Below are 19,548 nucleotides of genomic sequence, written 5' to 3'. Positions count from 1 at the left end.
TCCGAAGCCCCACCCAAGGTCTTGCTGAGCAACATTGGAAATACGACGTCAATAGAACCCTGGCCGCGTCTTGCCATAAGTAGAAACCCGGAAGTAAACATTGGTTCCGCAAGTGATCTATCAATCGCTCTGATTAAACCTTAGTCTCTCCTACATCAACACGCGACTCGCTCCGCCGCTCACGGAAAGTAAGAGCTACTTCACCATGGCATCTTCACTACCAGAGTCCAACACCTCCCTCACATATACGCAACCTTCATCTCAACCACATCTTACACATACACCCATACCAAAACCAGGTCCCCAAGAAGTCCTAGTGAAGATCAAAGCCGCAGCGATCAACCCCGTCGACATCCAACTATGGGGAAACCCCGTAATCGGTTGGCTAGCAGGCAAGAAAGAGAAAGGAATAGGACGCGACTACTCCGGCGAAATTGTAGCTCTGGGCGAAGAAGCAAGCAAGAGTGGGAAATGGGAGGTTGGTGACGAAGTCTTTGGATTGTGTAATCGACCGGTAAGTCAAGCTTTCGCCTGGCACGGCTTTCGCTTCAAGACGAAATACGTTGGAACTAATGTGAGATAGATGGCAGAAGGAACATTCACAGAATATCTCTCCATCAACCCAACCTCAGAGCCCATCGCAAAGAAACCCACTACCCTTTCCCACCACGAAGCCGCCGCCATCCCTCTAGTCGTCCTAACAGCATTCGCCTGCCTCGACTGGCTCCCCTCCGCATCTGCCTCCCCATCCCCCTCCCAACGCCGCGTCATCGTCTCCGGCGCAAGCGGCGGCGTAGGAATGTGGTGCGTCCAACTAGCCAAAAAGCTGTATTCCTGCCACGTAACCGGCATCTGTTCCGGCTCCAACGTCGATTTCGTGCAATCCCTAGGCGCAGACGAAGTCATCGATTACCGCACACAAGACGTGCCCAACTCGCTTCTTTCCAAACGGCCCGGCGGCACGAAATACGACTTGTACATTGATTGTGTGGGCGGCACGGAGATGTTTGCGCATTGGAATGAGCTTCTTCATGCGTCGGGCGCGTATATTACTATTGTGGGGGATAAGACTTCGAGGACGGCGATGGGTGGGCCGTTGACGTATTTTACGTATCCGTCGCAGGTGATGAGGCATGTTTGGGGGTACTTCTTTGGGCCGAGGTATGCGAATGTTATTCTGTATCAGAAGAGTGAGTTGCTGGAGCAGGTCAGGGAGTTGGCGGAGAAGGGCGAGGTAAAGGTTGTAGTGCAGGATGTCGTTAAGGGGATCTTGACAGAGGAAGGATGTAAAGAGGGGTGGGAGAAGGTCAAGGGGTATATGGTCGAAGGAAGAGTTAGGGGGAAGATCGTTGTTGATGTTGCGTAGATCTGATGCTACTACAATCGAATATGATCAGTGAACAAGACTAGCGAACGAAGTGTAACGATCAATTAAAGCAAATTACCATCTATGTACTATTGGGTGTATCACGCCGGGTATCAAGGGGGGTAATGAGACGCTTGAGCACGTATGCTCAGACGTTATAACGAGGGAAAGAACTGTAAAGGAAAAAATGTTGACAGATCCATCAAGGAGATCCTCACAGAAAGGCGACGCAGATGTAAACCTTGCTCTTTGCCAGGAACCCCCAGCCCCTACCCAGCTGTTTGTCGTAAATCCATAATCCAGTCGTCCGAGTCGTCACCGTAGAGCTTCTATAACCCAGGTCGTTCAGTCGTTGCCGTGAGACGATCAGTTGTATTTCAGGAAAGTCGTGGGCTCCTGCGATTTGACGGCTGCAGCAGGTATCCTGGCGTCACCGACGGTTGTCTTGGGATATTCACCCGGGACATGCAGGTCGCTAACGCTGATGTCGGTGTTCATCCGCTTGCCCATGCCAGGGTGCGCCATCTCCTCTGCAGTATCCACGAGGCCCACTGGGACGGGCCCGCCGTTCACAGTCTCGCCGAAGGCAGGTGCCCCTACCTCAGACTCGCCTAAAAAAGATGAAGTAGCTCCTGGTGTATCCAACCCGCTTACATGCTGGGATTGAGTGTGGCCATCAAAGACAGGAGCAACAATCGGAGCAGGGGTTGGCTGCACCGCAGGGGCTACGTAGCCTGTGTCGTCGATTTGGTCGGGGAGGATATGGTCAGGATGCCGCTCGGGGACTTGCGTAGGGGTGGCATCTGGGAAGTCTACCGCGCGAGATTGTTCGACTGGATATTGCTGCTCTTGGTTGAGCTGCTGGGCCTCGTAGTGTTGTTGCGCCAATTGTTTTTTCCGCAATGCTTCGTTTGCAAGGGCTCCGGTGGCTGCACCCCCAACAGCAGGCGCCAACCAGTTGCCGTAATGAGTACTATCTTTGCGTTGGATAGGCTCAGCATGTTCCAGGGATGGCTGGTTGTACTGGTCGACCGAAGTTGGCTGGACAGGGTAAGCCTGAGAAATGGGCGCGTATGAAGGGGCGTTGGCAGTCTGAGGCGCGTATGCCTGCTGGGCGGGTGGGTATGGGTTTACGAAACTGGTCTGCGGTTGATGTTGAGCGGGCTGGGTATACTGGACTGGCTGGACGGGCTGAGCAGGTTCGGGCTGGTAGGCTGAGGTCTGGGCAAGATACATCGGGTGTACATCCTGTGTCGGACCTCCAGACATGGTGTTTAGATCATTGCCGACCTCTGAACTTCCGCTAGATGGCGATAAAGGCGCTTGTAAGTTACGGTTGACCATCAAATCAGACGGGAATCGCCCACCTGGAGAAGGTCGGGAAGGTCGTTCAGACTGATCCCGGTAGGCCTGTTCCTTCATGGACTGGTTGGCTGAAAAAGGAACCGCGTCTGCCTCGTCTTCCTCTAGTCCGCCATCCGAGCTGGCTGAACGGGCGCTGCCGGCGCTGGTACTCCTGACGCTTGCATGGCGACGGACAAAGGCGTTGCGCTCTTCTCCGCTCTTCTCAGTCAAGGCCTTAATATCCTCAAACCATGCGACCATGGTATCGTACGTCTCCGCCCGGAACACCCAAGTATGGCCACGATGCATGGATCCAGCCTGACGGCCTTTGATAACGAACTTGTGGGAGGAACTTCCGGGCTGGGAGCGAGAACCAAGCTTCTGGTCTGGCAGATATAGGGACATGACTGGAGGCTGAGTGTAGATGCGGTCGGCCGATTTGAACTCGTGGAGATGCGTTGGCGACAAAACATACCTGAAAAGTGTTAGACTGGGAAGGTTGTCAAGACTAAGTTGCTTACCATCCTGGTGTGTAGGACTTGAGATACTTGCTCTTCCGCTCGAGCATGCCCGCTCTGACCTCTGTGGTAGCAGGGTGGTGCTTGCCAGGGTACTGGATATCCTCCAGTCTGCGCAGCGGCATGTCTGGGTTGACGAAGTGAGGGTCGCTTCGCACAAACCTGCTCCATTCGAGATCGCGCGGCATGGCAATCGGGCCATTGCGCAACCGCTCTACCGTGTTGTACTGCTCATCAGCATCACGCTTCAAGATAGTAGCAAGGGCGTTGTAGGCTTTCTGGACTTCGCCAACGACGATCGACTCGAGTTCGCGGCCGGAGTTTTCAAGGTTGAGGTAGGCCTGTAAACGTTAGTTGAGTCGCCCCTACACGTGCGATAACTGACCCTGTGGAGGTAATTCTCCTCATCAATCTGCCTCTCCACCTGGCGCTCGACACCCAGACGAACGACATAGGGATCTCCCTTGCCTGCAACTGCCGTGGGGTCGGAGTCGGCCAAAGCCAGCGCCTCCTCAAGTGCTGTTACACACTTCCTCGTGGTCTCCTTTTCCTTCTCGACGTTGTTCTTGAAGTCGCCAGACAGCGACTTGATCTCCTTGATCTTCTGCGCAAGATCAGCCCGGAGGCTGCTGAGCTGGTTGATGACGTCTGCTTCAACGTCCCGCGCCTTGTTGGCCTCGAGGATGGCTTGCTTGTGGAAATCGCGGAGGATGCGGTTGGCGTCGTTCAGACCTCCTTCTATGAGGAGAGCGGCGGGGGCATTGGTGTTGTTGATGACGTTCGAGACTTTTAACAGCGACTTGGCGCGGTGTTCGTACGAGGATGCGACCTCTCGGAAGTAGGTGATGAGGTCCTTGAGAAACTTTCGCCAAGCTGTCAGGTGTCAGTAGGTTTCGCGGACCTGTCACGTGCCCAACATACTCTGGAAGCGTTCTGCTAGTATCTCGGTGGGGGTGCCTTTGGTAGGTACAGGAGTGTAGAAGACACTGTCCTCGCGGTCATAGCCATGCTCCTGGTCGTCAATGGTCACACCGCGTATCGAGCCCGCGTGCATGGATCTCCTGCTTCCACTACGCTTCATGCTGCTTGCCCTCTTGACAGAGTTCTTCTTCTTGAGCGTGCCACTTCGCGAAGGGGTTGCGCCCTGGTTCAAGGTGGAGGAGCGCGAGGACGAGCGCTGGTGCACATCACCGTCGATGATGGATGAACCACGTGTGCGCGCATCGAAGTCCTCTTCGAACCGCCCCAGGCGCGAGCGCTCATTTGGCGCGCTTAGTGATGAGTTTCCAAAGTCATTCACAGCGGAGGTGCCGTAGCCGCGGCTGAGATGGGCTGGGTCGTCGATGTGCGGTACGGGGTCGTACGAGGCCGACGGGGTGACTGGGCGCTGGGTCGCCATGGTGGGAGCTGCCTGGTCGTGGATATTGGCTGCGGCGACGGTAAGGTAGACCCTGACGAATATATGTAAGAAGACGTTCGCAAACAACTGCAACCCTGAGCCGCGTTCGCTGTGGCTGGCGATGACGTGTGGAGTCGCGCTAAGGGGTGAGATGCCTCGGAGGGGTCGAGGCGCAGATTGCGAGAGCCCGAACCGACATGGCGCCGCAGATCAATCAATACTTACTGCTCGGAGTGCAATTGTGTCGCAAACTGCTCAATTTGATGGATTTAATGTGAGCCTGAGGGTGCTTGTGATGTCGAGAGGCAGATGCCGGATGTGAAGAATAAAACCATGGCCATCCACGGCGGCTTCGCGGCACTGAAGAGGCTCACAAAGATGCTTAGGTGATGTCATGTTCCCTTCAATGCTACGCCCTCAACACCATCCGGACATGATCGTCATCGTGCAGCAGTGCCCGACCCTTGAATCGTCTTAGCCTGTGGCGCGGCTGTTACACTTCGGCCTATCATGACTTGCTTGCATTTCCATCCATTGCGCCGTTACTTGCGCCCGTCACATCGATTGTCCTAGCAGCTGTCACATGCAGGCTCGTGGAACACGTATGCGACACAAGAGGGGCTTCGTGGCCTGCCAACTTCTTCACTTTGTCAATGTTAGTCTCGATAAAGCTTCTCGGTGACTTTGCAGCCGCATCGTCCGTCGCCACTTCCATCGCCGCTGGCCAAACACGTGGAGATTCAATGTGGGGAAAGCACAGCCGAACGTGCCGACCCAAGTCTGCCCAGCGATTTGCATTCATCCTTCCGCAGATCAATGCAGCACGGCGGCAATGCCGAAATCCTTTCTCCCTCCGTCTTGCTGCGAGCTGCGCGTCTCTCGTGGGACCTATCCCATTTTTTCCAGGGGTCCTCTCGTATCCAACCCTCTAACACTAGTTGGACCCCGTAGCAGCACTAGCCTACCACGAAGTAACCCAGCGGGAAGCATTGCGGGCTGCACTGCCTCTTTGCCGTCATTGGTTATCTCCGGTATTCTCTGAAGGGCGAGTAAGATGCAGTATGTCGGTAGTGATGTATCACAGTTGTCCCGAATACTCAAGTACAACTTCAATGCCCAGCCCAATCAAGACCAGGACAATGCGATACCGAGAAATATCCAGCCTGGGGCCGCACTGTTTCATTGACGACTTGTCTAGTACTCGGGTCCGCACCTCTTTATTTCATTCCAGTCGATCGACAACTATAAGAGACGGATGCCAGACATTAAGCATGCTTTCGAAGGAAAATGGAACACCCATCTTAGTACATAGCCCAGAAGTCGACATTGCTTCAGGATGCTCTCAACTTTCGGTTTCTGTACTCATGTATTCTGCAGTGCAACTGTGTAGTTTCTTCCTTGTTAAAGGCGGAAGCACCTAGTCTTGCAAAGAGAAGGGTTGAAGGGGTAAGATGCGGGCGTGGTCAATACGCTGCATTGAGTAGGCATGGAATGAATGAAGTGAAAGCAGTCGCGAGGTGTCACAAGATCATTTGCATGCCGCGACGGGGCGTCAGGCACAACAACAGTGCGGTGCGCTATGAAAGCAATAATACTCAGAGCTCTCAATTGAGGATTCGAGCAAGGCTGTCAATGTTCTCGGTAGTTTCGCTTACCCTGCTTCTGTGTGAGTAGTAGACTGGAGGTTTCAGGTCATATTCCGATTCTACATTCACCACAAGAAGCTCTACACGTAAGTACGCTCTACTACATCTCCAACGCAAGGCTCGATACGATCACCGCTAGCGGATATCTCGCTTCCAGGAACCGGTCATGTGTCTTTTTACTCACGGGCCTCAATCGCGAAGAGTATATTAACCGGCCACACACAAACAGCTACTGCCAAGCACTGATTTCGGGTACGTGGTTGCACAAAACCATCTATTGCGAAACAGCATATATGACCGGTAGAGTGAATGGAAAACTCTCTGGTCTCATTGGTCTCATTGCATGACTACCGACAGCAGCCACCTCTGCCGTGGTGGAAAACAAGTCTGGGGCGCACGGAGAAATCTTGGAGGCTCTTTAGCGAAGGCTTGCGTGTGGCGTTGTTATATTGCAGCCCAGCGACTGAGATGGACGATAGACAGGTAGAAGCGTCATGCTGCTGATACTCCAGGGTCGCGCGGGAATGGGCGTAGGAGTAGGATGGGATATATAAGGAGAGGCATGACACCCAGTGACAGCACCTCATCCGCATCTACACCTTGACACTCGACCAGTACATCTGCACTATCAGTCTTTCGTTCAAGATGAAGTTCTTCGCCGCTGCTGTTGCCCTGCTACCCGCTCTTGGGTCAGCGCATACTATCGCTCAGCGCGTCCGTATCAACGGCCAGGATCTGGGCCAAGGCAACGGTATCCGTGTCGCCCCTTCCAACAACCCCATCACCAATGTCAATGACGGCAATATCGCTTGCAACTCGGGTGCTTCTTCCTCCGGCAAAGTCATCGACGTCAAGCCTGGAGACAAAGTCGGCGTGAACTGGGGCCACATTGTCGGCGGAGCACAGTAGGTCATCCTGTTCTCAATCCTTTAACAGCATAAGACTAACTCATCCAAGAGGCTCAAACGACCCCGACCACCCGATCGCGAAGTCTCACAAGGGGCCTGCTATCTTTTACATGGCAAAGGTCTCCAATGCCGCTAATGCGTCCCCCTCTGGTCTCCAGTGGTTCAAAGTCTCCGAAGACGGTCTCGACAGCTCTGGAAACTGGGGTGTCGACCGCATGATCAACAACGGCGGGTGGACGGAGATGACTATGCCATCTTGTGTCGCTCCGGGCCAGTATCTCCTCAGGGCTGAACTCATCGCCCTGCATAGCGCGAGCTCGACCGGCGGTGCGCAGTTCTACATGGGCTGCGCGCAGATCAATGTCTCGGGATCTGGATCGAAGATTGGCAGTACCGTCAGCTTCCCTGGTGCCTACAGGGCGGATGATGCGGGTATCAAGCTCAGCATCTACAACGCCCAGGGTCAGCCAAAGGGCAACGGAACGCCTTACAAGATTCCTGGTCCGGCGAAGCTCCAATGCTAGAGCAATAGCACGTCAACCCGGAAAAAAACTGAACACCGTGGAACCTACATTGCCACAAAGTTTTCTAATTTGCTTATTTTACCCTGATGTAGTCTGCAGGCCTGTTCGAGTTTTTTTCTTGTATGAGGTGATAGGAGACGCTGAGTGATTTGGATGGGCGTGCGCAGTCGGAGGTAATTCTTGGGCTTGGGGGCTTTTCGCGAGCATCTTTACGACCTTCTATGTACATACTGTAAGCGTAAAATTGGGAGATAAAATGCTGGTGGCCGAGTAGCAATATCCAATCAATGCGTCACCGAGAACAAAAGTGGTATGTGATGGTGATGTGATGAGTCGTTACGTGACATGCGCTCGTGCCTGGGCTGTGCAAATGTACGGGCTGGTCGCACAACGGTAAACGGTGAGTGAGGCTTGCATGTACCCCGCTTTAGGCGCGTTCACGGAGGAAAATGCAAAAGCACAAAGAGATAGAGTTAATACCTAGGTAGAAGTTTGAAACAGTTATTGTTATGTCTGAGCTACGTGCATCTAAAAGTCTTGCGCTTTTTGCAGCATTTTGAACAGTGTTGCATTCGCGGCAGTTCATGATTGTAAGACAATGTAAGATGGTGATGGTGGTTTCTTGTGCCGCATTCCACCGGTAGATGGGCGGTTAGCGGACATGGTCGTGGTGGGCGCCGGCCCCACCACCCAACAAAATTCTGCGTTTGAAGAACCACTTAGCCAATGAATGAAGTCGTTCATTCGGACGTGTCTGGTGGTCTAGACAAGTCCAGGTAAGGTTGTATTTGCCCCGCTGTGGTCCCATTTGCCCAAGTAAGTCTCCAGTGACCAACTTTTGAACAAGCATATAAATCTTACTGCTGAGCTGTATTCCATCAATCATCACAACCACAGGAGTCGTGCCAGAGTGGTTAATGGGTATGACTCGAATAAGCTGTTCGTTTAGAGCAGCTTGAATAGATATCATATGCCTTCGGGCGCGCAGGGTAAGAAATCACTTCTCCACAATTACACATCCACAAGACAAGCAACTAACATGGTCAAACAGTTCGAATCCTGCCGGCTTCGCTTCTTTTTGCCCTTTTATAATATCCTGTAAGGTTTCCTGAAGGATAGGAATAGTTGTGGTGGAGATAAAGGGGAGAATTGATACTTTTTGCGCACAAAACCACCATTTCTTGACCGATTTTGAATTTGAGACATGCAAACACTTCTACAATACGAATAAATTCATTCCAGCACAAATAAATGCTCATACCTAGGTGTGGGGGTAAAACACAAATTTTGGTCATGTGAGTTTTGGAGGGCTCACAGACCCCACTTCGGCCGACGCACGCAGTGTGCGCAACTTCAATCCTTCCACAACGTCCAAACACAACCATCAATCTTTTCGCTCCGCTAATGCTCTATGATCTTGTTGCGCATCGTATTCTCTTTGCCTCAGGCCATCGCATGCTGATTTCCAGATTCCGTTGTGTGCACCCGATTCCTTCCGAGGGAGATCGGCATTCATACGCTACTCACGAGCTCCTCGCCGCGTGCGTCAACATAGCAATGCATGCTTTGATCCATACCGAAAGGGGGGGCGACGCGACGCACGGGTGGTACAGTAGGCCTGCTTGGATCGCTCGTTGACGAAGTTATTGCAACACGCTTGAGGAGACATACGCGCGTGATGAGCGAGGCATGTGATTTTAGCCCAGGCTTGCGACCTACGGGGAGAGTGCAGCCACCGCAAACTTTGCCAACGGCGAAGCCTTTTACCTACAGTAAGCTGCTTAAGGGTGGGGCCTAAGACATAGAACACCCTGTACCCGACAGACTTACCACGACCCTCGTTTTGGGTGATATACCGCCATTGATAGTTACAGTCGGTGCGTCAACGAACATCTCGGTACTTTTGTATGAAGGGAACAGAACTTCATTATGCTAGAAGCGCCAAGGGCATGCATGAGCAGACGACACCCACAGGAACCATCAGCTTCGTACACATTTCTTGTGTAGGCAGATGCTGCTTTGCTAGCGTACATAATTTCCGCACCTTGGCCGCGGCAACACTTGAGTGACGCATTCAGCCCTACATCTTCTCGCAACAGTAATCGATATATATGTACTCAAGTGGTCCAGCAGAACAATCGACATGTTGCTCTTTGCAATTCCCCCAAATCGCTAGATTGTATGCAACAGACGTGACGGTCCTGTCATCGTCTTCGCAGAAAACCTTGGCGCCATAGAAGAAAGTCCTAGGCTGACAATATCCGTCTTTCTGGAACATGTTCTCGATATCGGCTTGATTGCAGTTGCCTTCTCCAAAGACAACACCTTGCGTCGCGGAGCACTGAGTCTGCATGTTGCTAGAGATACAAGTCAGCTCGTAGTCTCGCCCGGGCACCCTGGCGATTCGGATAGATGAAGACGAACTTGACGATCAGACAGCTCATGGCGGTGCCAACACCAACCTGGCCGTTTGGACAGCCTTTTCCCATGACTGAACGAGCAAAGAGCGTAAGGGCTCCGGCAGCGGCCAGCTTCATGCTGTTTGCGTCGCGTCTAATTGCCGACTATGTCCCAAAGTACGATGTGCTCGTACAGGATTTGAAGTCTCGAAAGCGAAGCCAGGTGTATGAATAGTATGAAGATGAAGGTTCTTGAGGAGTGAGAAGGTAGTTTACAAGACCCACCGCGTCAATTGTCGCCTGATATATGATTCCCTGGAATTTTATACGGCCGTATGGCTTCACAGCAGTGATATTGTTGGGCCAGTCGGTGACCGACCGCTAAATCTCATTGCAGGATTATTGATACCATAGTCCCATGACCAGAAGGACTAGAAGGACCAGAAGGACCATGACCGGGTACATGTAGATCAAGCTTTTAGCCTAAGCTTGTTGCTGCATGCTCTTCGCCGGGCACGTTGCATCCCCATAACTATCACCTCTCAAGTGGCCTTGGGTGCCGACCCTAACTCTATACCTCTGAAATCTCGGGTGCTGTAGCCGTGTGATCGTCCTGAATACCTCTTTTGCGTTATACAGCGAACGGGGTCGTGCAGGAGGGATATGCCATAGTGTCGACAGGGACATCACCCAGCCGAATGATCTAATCTTCAGGCGATCTTCGCCCATAGCTCGAAGCGTACATTGCTCGATGAGCTGACGTGAGAAGGTATAGACAGGCTAGTTCACCAACATGCATCTAGTCTTCCGGTGAGCCTAGCTAATCGCTCGAAGCGTATATTGCTCAACGAATTAACGAGAGAAGGCACAGACAAGCTAGTTCACCAAAATGCTTAGCCGCCTAGCGAGATGCTTGACCCATACACCCTGTCAGACCAGCTCACTCTAAGATATATGACCAAATGCATAAGCCCTCACTCGGATTACTAGCCAATCACCTCTGACGCATCACAGCACCTTTGCCTAGGGCCTTAACTTATCAGAATCTTCATCAACACTGCCCGGCCGTGGTTTCTTTGCTGATCTTCTCGTAGTTCGTGAGCAGGACGTTAAGAGTCGCATTGCTGAGATTTGGAACGCTGAGCACCTTTCGCAGTGTCTCGTTGTTGTCGTTGGCTACGATAACACCGCTCCTTCCTCGTGCATTATACTACCTAGGTACTCACTGACTAGATGCTGAGGTAAATAGTTAGGCCACGATGACAGCGCACCTTCCTTAAGCCTCACGGTTCTGGCTAACTGGACCTCGGGATGCTGAGATAAATGGTTAGGCTCGATGACAGCGCTCCTTCCTCATGCCTCATGGGTCTGACCAACCAAGCCTCACCAAGCTCCCACTTATCAAAGAGAGCGTCTCACTTCCTGTCAACGCCCCCGCTCCATCGCTCCCTCGATCACAAGTCCGACAGTTAAGCATCACCAAGCTCTCACTTCCCATCAACGCCCCCGCTCCATCACTCCCTCAATCACACGTCCGACAATGGCACCAAAGAAAGGACAAGACAACAAGAAACCTGCCCAAACACCTGCTCGAACAGCTACCGAGGTTTACGACGAGGGAGAGAACAACTTCAGCACAGATGTTTATGCTAGTCTCATAGAAGACGAGATTAGCAGCGTAGATGAGGATATCGCCCCCCAATATCCCACAGGGGTGCGCTATTAGCGACAACGATCTTTTTGACGACCTGAGCCCCACCGACATCGAGGCGCTTGTCCAGCGGCTTCTCCCTGGCATTTGCCAGCAAGGTAAGCTACACTCGTACAAGATGTACTCCGGTATACTGACTTTATGCTTGCAGATGTTCAGCACTTTCTAGCCCAGATCCATACACACCATTCGCCGCCCTTCGCAATACCACGCCACGAGCGCGAACCTAAGAGCTAGCCTACAACATATCAAGAGTCGGATGAGCTGTGGCAACAAGCAGCCAAGGGCGAGCGCGCCATCAAGCTACCTGTTGGGGCCAACATGCCCAAGTGGCTTAATATAGAGGAAAGCCAGCTAGGTAAGTTTCTTTTAGGACTTAGAACCTAAAAGGCGGCTAGACTAACTATATCTCCGCAGTAAAGTATCCGGGCAGCATTAATAATAGCCTAGTTATAGTGTTATTATACCTAATAGCACGCGTCAGGAGCACTGTCTACATGTTCTACAGGACGACAATAGACTTATCTAATGTGTCTATGCTTATGCTGTACTTGAGGTTAAGTTTGCACTTAAAGTCTCTCTAACTAACTAGCGCTCTACACATTAACGCATTTCCCCGCTGCATTAATCGCAAGACTGTTTCAACAGGCTAAAAGGTTCTAGACAAAGTTCCAGCTGTCCTGCGAAACTATTAGCGGAGTGTCGCCCACGAATGGCTCGCACGCTCAAACGCCAAAATCGCCCTTCTTGTAGGAGCAGCTGCCATCACGACCTATGTGTCCTACCTGGATGCGAATCAGGTTCAGCACCAAGAGATCTGGTTGGCCAATAGCAAGAATGTAAGGTATAACCTCATGAACTGCACATGAGACACATACTAACATCTATACGAGGACCACTCGACCAAGACGCCACCCTGTTGGGTGGAGTTTGATAAGGACAACCACGTCAACCGCATCGTCTTCTCCGTCCCGCATCCGGAATACTTTAACCGCTACCGCGGCACGGTAGTCACTCACACGATGAGAGCCAATGCGCTCAAAGAGCGCTTAATGGATTTCGCAATGGTGAAGGTATGGGGCTCGGCACACCTGCAAGGCTTTCTCAGCACAGCCAATCATCGTTTTCAGACCACAACGGGTATTATTCTGCGCATGTCGGACTTTGAGGACTACGGCGAAGACAATGAGACACTCCGTACAGTTCTAAGCATCCCGAACTTGAGGAACAGTACCCTTAACGTCCTCCTTACCGGCTACAAGAAGATAACCAAAGAGGAGGTTGAGGGGATCAAGGCGATGCGGAAGACCATGGACGTCGAACTCACGGAGAAGCCATCTCACTGGGACAGAGCGGACGTCATCTCGAAGTACGGCCACCACGCATTTACGTTCAAATTGATCGCAGAGCGGCGGGAGGGGCCGAGGCAGTCTACCGAACCCAAGACGCAACCCCTTGCATTGTCGCTATATGAAATCGACGGAAACACCTTCCTCAAAAGATACAACACCACGGTCGCGGACCTTCTCGCGAAGGAAGAGATCAAGAAACAGAAAGCCTGCGTGCGAAGGAAGAAGAGGAGAGCAGTTGAGATGGAGGGTGAGGACAAAGAGAACGCCGAGGACAGCTATCAAACACCAAACTTGACGCCTTTGAGAAAGAGAGTCGCAAGCATTTAAACTCATCTCCATCATACTTGGTACCGGCCAAAGTACGCGACTCGACAGATTAGCCATCAACGTATGATGACATGGATATGGTCTGGCGACATCCGCATGTTGGGGAAAAGGCAGTTACGCTAAGGAAGACCCCAGTTTGGCTCACCATGGGAGAAGAGAATCTGGAGAAGCCTGTAGGCTCTCTACGCGACAGTCTCACGATAATATCGTCGTAACCTACTACCGATAGAAACAGTACTATTTATTATCGATAAGGAATCAGCCTGGACTTGTCCAATCTCTACCTACTACTACTCTTCGCTGAAATTAGTCTGTATCTACCATCTCTCTGACAACACAGAACCTTGCACGTGCATATAATGCCTCGTCGCATCGACCGGAAGCGGGTAACCAGCGGTACGACTCCGAGTCCCCAGTGGGATGGCTTGAACACGATGAGCAAACACAGACTGTGAGGCGGCTCAGTCTAGTGGTATACCAAGCCGAGTCCTTTGACCGAGATCGAAGTGTTCCTGTCACCAATAAGAAGCATCAGTTCGCCATTCAGGAGAGGCTTATCGACTACACTATCGTACTGCTATGGAATCAAAAGCATCATCAGACGTCTATGTTCTCAGATGCGTACCATGTCGATGTGACCAGCCTGTTGCTGCCTTCCTTATCCGATTGCATATGCTATCTTCACACAGACTGCCGTTGGCTTCATTGATACATATGTAGACTGTCGCAACCCAAGCCTCTCAGTCCACCCCGACTGACAACCCAAGCCTCAACGCAGCATAAAGCTATCGCCTCATGCAAGGAAGAAGCCGAACTCACACCCTGGAGCCTACATCAGCGTCAGGCTACCCACTTTGTACATTTTTATCTTAATGTAGGCTGCAGACCTCTTTGGGTTCTCATTGTATAAGGTGCGATGGTCAAGATAGCAGGCACGATCAGAGCGAGAGCCGAAGCAAAGGAAAGGTCAAACGATCGATGGAGCGATATATCGAGGTAGTGAACCAGGCGCTTCTTGATAGCGGTGCCACGCATCTCGTTACCCAGACAGCGATAACTGATCCTCTGATTCGGCCAAAGTATTGGGGATACGTGAGAGCGAGAGAGACGCGCGTCATATGGTCTCTCTGCTCTATTGTTGTATATCCAATCCACCCCGTGGGCACCTCCGCTTGATAGCACTCGGAGGTGTGCGGCCATATAGCCCGGTAGGGTAGGTGGTGCTTCTCTTCCTAGGTAGGTGCTTTATATAGACATTAACCCCTGGGTGCCTGATAGTAAGACCGAACTTAGCCCTCGTCACCTATTACCAGGTTACGATCAAGTCGTCTTAGTATGACGTCAGGATGTAGTGATTTGTGTTGCTGAGAGTGACCTCGGGAGCGAGGTCTACGAGTGCATTCTGACTTTCGCGTGCAGGGCGAGCATAGAAAAGTCGAGCGTCTTGCTATACTCGTGACGAACGGTGTTGCTCGGGGGAGCAGTGGGGTGTGGTGAAACGATTAGTATTTCATCCTTGACGCTTCCTGCAAACTTGACGTGTGTTTTTCACCGGCATATCAAGTCTGGACGGCATGTCGATACCGCCGAGGAGCTGAACAACCTGTTCTCCTTGCACAGCCATATCGCATAGTCTGTCTATTTCATCATCGAAAAAAGGTTAGATAGTTAGCTGTCTGCCCTAGGATAAGATGAGGAAGAGCGAACAAAGCTCTGCGTATGAGCGAATCTCTACATGAAAGCTTTCCTGACTGGACAACACAAGGTGTATACGCTCTATGATTGTACTCACCTCATCGAATGATAGCTCACCAAACAACCCTTTGTCTGTAATAGGCCATCAATATATGGTGTCGTTGTCGGGAACCTTCATCACTGGTTCAGCTGTCGTCAACGTCGCTTGTGACTACAACGGGGCTTTCCTTCCCCTACTCTCAGCCATAGCAAGTCTTGGAGCATACAGTATAGTCTACCGTACTAGTCCGTCACCGTAAATCCCAGCGAACACCTCCAGGGTACAACTTCAGGCCTAGCTTCGACCCAGCGAACTTTCTGGTAGCGAACAATACCAAACATCTAGAAAGCTCGGATTCGCGTTTCCAATTCCCAAAATGCCTACCACATAACGCCGCGCCTTCAGTTTTGTTTCAGACCCCAGGACACATCAAAGCAGCGAAGGAAAAAGAAAACTCACCGAATCCTCACCTCGGCTTTACAAGAGAGCCACAATATGCACGAGAGAGTCAGTATCAACCGCAACGGCATCAACGGCATAACGAACCCTCACTCTCAGCCCACAAACGCCCAGATGCCATGACCTTCGCGCATGCTCTCCAAATGCCGAAGCCCTTCATTTCCCAGCACATGTAACAAACGCACCAACGCACATAATCCCCGTTGCAAGGCCAAAGCAAGTGCGAGAACAAAAAAGCACGCATGTCAAAACATCAAGACAAACCGACCCTTCTTTCCCTCTCTGGTCGGGAAATTTGTCGATACCCTCGGGGAGATCACGGGTCCGCACTCTCAGCCTCACGGCGACAGCGAAGGGGAAACGAGCAAGGACGGAGGAGGGGTGGTGAAACAAGAAGGGAGGCTGAAATCGCCGAAGTCTTTCCCCACCTTTTGCCGTACCCAGCCACTTGGACTATGGGCACCTCGGAGTCGGCTCTTTCACGAGGCAATTTCACGCATCAAAGTGCGGAGAAAAAAGGCGGTCAAGTTCGTCTGGGTCACTTTGGTTTCAATCTTGCCTTGGGTAACATTGCGCTGCGTTGTAGGTGCGTTTCAATCCCAATTCGCGTGACCTCGAGCCTTTCTCGAAAAGGGTGGTGATTAACTGGGTGATCGACGCAAAAGTATGGGGAGGGGGAGGGAGATGTATGTTCATTGGTGGTAGTTGTACAGCGCTTTAATGGTGATGTGCAAGGCTGAGGCTGAAAATGTTGGGCTAGTGTGGCTAGGGGAGGCTGGGGCATCGCGAGGGCTCGCGTGACACACAACCATGTGCAATAACTGGTGCACAGAGCTTGAATAGCATGGTATGTTGATGACGTTGGTTGTGTGGCTGTGAGGATAATGCTCGTAATTGCGGTTAGTCACCAAGTCTGTAGTAGTAGTTGCAAGTCTGCTTCGAGTGTCACAGTAGATATATCATGTAATGTGACTGATTTTGATTGGCGGAGGTGGTAGATAGAGTAGCTAGAAAATGGGGGGTGCTTGTTGGCAGGGTGGCTACATGGCGACAGGCAAGAGGAGCACACATGGGGATAGGGAGCGGCAGGACAGGAACTAATGCCCTCAGGTAAAGGAATGGCTTGGACGAAATTACCGTCCGTAAACAAAGAACAAAGACAAGAGAGCGACCGTGGTGCTCTTGTGCGCCGGATGGAGTTATAAGTGACCCATTCAATTGCCCGGTATCTAACACCCCACAAACGCCCAGTTGAGGAAACAAGAAAAGGTTGGATATAACACAAGAGAGGTGAAAAGATTCTTCGGTGCAGCCGCCACAAATCTTTCTTTATCCTCGTCAAATGCTGGTCTGCACAACGGTATGGTGGTTCCGTCGTGTACTGAATAGTAACGGGCTAAATCGCAAGATGATTCTTACTCTCGTCGTCAAAGCGTGATTGCGCGCACCGTGGTGCGAGACATGGTAGTGAAGGAGATTAGGTAGTTGCGTAGTCAGGGTATGGAGGTGTTCGTCAGCGACGCCAGTCGTGAGAGAGGGTCGACGTGAAGAGCGCACGTGTTGCGCCAATTGCCCTGTTTGAGGCACTTATACGTTGGTAACCTAATGGAGTGTCAGTGAGTGGCGTTTCGTCAGGCGGCATCGTGGATCGCATACCTTCAATATCCGCCTCGAGTAGTCCTCGTTGTCTGCAATACTGCCGTTGCTCTGCCTCCGGTCGACGAAGCTCGGGTCCAGACGCGAGTCGTTCATGGACGAGTTGCTGGTGTGTAGCTTGCCGCCGTTGACGAAAGCATTTACGTTGGCGGCATTGCGACGGTAGTCTTCTTCTGCTTGATGCTGACGTCTCCGGCGGAGCAAGAACCATACACCGAACATGATCGAGGCAAGGGCTAGTATGCCGACGACTACGCCCACTGCGATGGCGATTGTGTTTGGTTTGCTGTCTTCTTCGGGCGCCGCAGATGGAGTGGCCGAAGCCTGGGCGGCACCGGTTGATGTCGGAGCAGCGGACGACGGCTTTGGTGCTACTGAGCTGCTGCTCTCTACTTCGGGCTCGTAAAAGTCGACTGGGTTCCTAGTTGTTCCGGTGAGAACGACCCATAATTTGTCCTTTCCACCACCTAAGCGCTGTCAGTCGGGAGCGAAATAAGGGAAGGTTGTCAGCTTACAGGTCCATGTCTTGTCGCCGCTACACGTGGTGCCACATGTCTCGTTCTTGATCTGCCATTCTTTGGCGGGAATCTCGTCACCACACCAGCATTCTTCGCCGTTCGACAGACCCATAACGGGCTTGTTTTGCTCGATGCAAACGAGTTGACAGTTACCAGGCGACTGGAAGTTGAAAGAGCCGTGGTTCTCGAGTGGGATTCCGGTCTCGAAGCAACCGATGCTCACCATGGCACTTGCTCCTAGGGTCTTTGTTGGTGTGGTGATAGGGTCCGTAACGGTCGCCCATGTTGGCGTCGGCTTCTCTTCCGCGGCGGCCATCAGGACCATCGAGGCCGCGGCCAGGGCGGAGGCGAGTCTGATGTAGACCATTGTGGTGATGTGCTTGGTTAGTTAGTGGTGCGCGTCGGTCGGCGGTGACAGCGTGTCGCACGGAGGGCTATATGCAGAGGCGTCGACACATGCAAGGCCCTGTGGGCGTGGATAGGTCGGGCGGTCCGAGTCGGCGGCGGTGGTGATAGTGGTGAGAGAGCGAGTTGTTGGCTTCGGCGTGGATGTAAGGCTGAGTGGATATGGGGAGGGCGGCGGAGATGGAGTCGTCGACAGGCGCGATGGACTGGGACTGGAGGCTCGATCAACGATGCCCAGGGCCGTCTGGTGGTGTTGAAACGGGGGGCGTCGTGGCAGAAGTCGAGGCGATGAAACTTGTCGGCTGCCCCTTGGAGAGAACCCCCGGTGAGTGACGCAAAAGGAATGAATCGACGGGAGATGGGTTCTGGGTAAAGAGAGTGTAGTGATGCGATAAAACGATTGTGGGTGTCGACGATTGACAACGTGAAGCAGACAAACGAGAGGAGGCTCGGGCCCTGAGAGTGGATCGCAGTGAAGAGAGGACAGGAGAGTGCGCCCCAGTTAGGACAGGCAGGCATGCAGCCAGGAGCAGGAGCCAGCCTTGGCAATTAGCCTGTGCCTGCGTCTGACTGCCGCCATCTTTAGCCCACCCGCCCTGTAACTTTGGACAGCGCATGCGTCTAAATTGCAGCGCGTCCTCCAGCTCCCCTCGCATCTCCTGCGCCAAAGTCTATCCTCGCGGTCTTCACACCTGCCTTCACGGCATGCATCCAGGGCCTCGTGTGCGCGACAGCCTGTCACGACGTCGGCCCAGCTGGGCAAGGCGCCGGCCCACTAGTGCCAGGAACAGCGCCGTCATTGGTCGCACGCTGTTTCATGCTTGCCGGGGGGCGGCAGGGGTGGTCGCAGGCTAACCCAGGACCGCGCGGTCAGGCACTAAAGCGACTCAAGCGCTCGGCCAGAGGGTGTCGCTGACGTTGCGATACTCAGGACGCGCACGATGCTTTTTTGCGATGAATGCCAGGTCGAGAACGTTCTCGCGCTCCACTACTGCGCTGTTGGGACTGCCTACCATCGTGGAAGGCGGGAGTGGGACGCGGCCACGGTCGAGTCGCGTCTCCCATGTGGAATCTCATTTAACTAACATCCGGAATCTGGAGCATGGAAGCCGTTGTCCGCTCTATCCGAAATGCGAACACCACAGTCTAGACATGCGCGGCCCGACACAATCGCGATGAAAGTTTAAAAATGTGAGGTGAGCATAGCGGAGGTTGCACGCACTCTGGCCCGAGAAAAAGCAACTTGCACGACATCTGCATCGTGATTAAGCGGCCAGTATC

The 19,548-nt window shown here is 52.5% G+C and overlaps 4 protein-coding genes across 4 annotated transcripts; 2 read left to right on the top strand and 2 right to left on the bottom strand.

Annotated features, from left to right (window-relative positions):
• Positions 1–1,732: 1,732 nt before the first annotated feature.
• On the bottom strand, positions 1,733–4,627 carry J4E86_003095 (uncharacterized protein; the record flags this gene model as incomplete). The annotated part of the gene is made up of 4 exons (XM_051443651.1): positions 1,733–3,185; positions 3,232–3,569; positions 3,614–4,101; positions 4,150–4,627. The coding sequence occupies 4 exons, from the start codon at positions 4,625–4,627 to the stop codon at positions 1,733–1,735; spliced, it is 2,757 nt and encodes a 918-aa protein (XP_051305146.1).
• A 2,291-nt stretch (positions 4,628–6,918) lies between these two features.
• J4E86_003094 (uncharacterized protein) lies at positions 6,919–7,705 on the top strand (the record flags this gene model as incomplete). Its single annotated transcript, XM_051443650.1, has 2 exons — positions 6,919–7,178; positions 7,231–7,705. The coding sequence occupies 2 exons, from the start codon at positions 6,919–6,921 to the stop codon at positions 7,703–7,705; spliced, it is 735 nt and encodes a 244-aa protein (XP_051305145.1).
• Positions 7,706–11,644: 3,939 nt separating this feature from the next.
• On the top strand, positions 11,645–13,494 carry J4E86_003093 (uncharacterized protein; the record flags this gene model as incomplete). The annotated part of the gene is made up of 6 exons (XM_051443649.1): positions 11,645–11,782; positions 11,817–11,913; positions 12,069–12,173; positions 12,569–12,654; positions 12,709–12,888; positions 12,946–13,494. The coding sequence occupies 6 exons, from the start codon at positions 11,645–11,647 to the stop codon at positions 13,492–13,494; spliced, it is 1,155 nt and encodes a 384-aa protein (XP_051305144.1).
• Positions 13,495–17,275: 3,781 nt separating this feature from the next.
• J4E86_003092 (uncharacterized protein) lies at positions 17,276–18,229 on the bottom strand (the record flags this gene model as incomplete). Its single annotated transcript, XM_051443648.1, has 3 exons — positions 17,276–17,290; positions 17,345–17,811; positions 17,860–18,229. The coding sequence occupies 3 exons, from the start codon at positions 18,227–18,229 to the stop codon at positions 17,276–17,278; spliced, it is 852 nt and encodes a 283-aa protein (XP_051305143.1).
• Positions 18,230–19,548: the final 1,319 nt, after the last annotated feature.

Source organism: Alternaria arbusti, assembly GCF_024043155.1.
Source record: "Alternaria arbusti strain BMP 1465 chromosome Unknown scaffold_3, whole genome shotgun sequence".
Taxonomy (NCBI): Eukaryota; Fungi; Ascomycota; class Dothideomycetes; order Pleosporales; family Pleosporaceae; genus Alternaria; species Alternaria arbusti.
The sequence above is the reverse complement of the archived record's forward strand: the minus strand, read 5'-3'. Positions and strand labels throughout refer to the sequence as shown.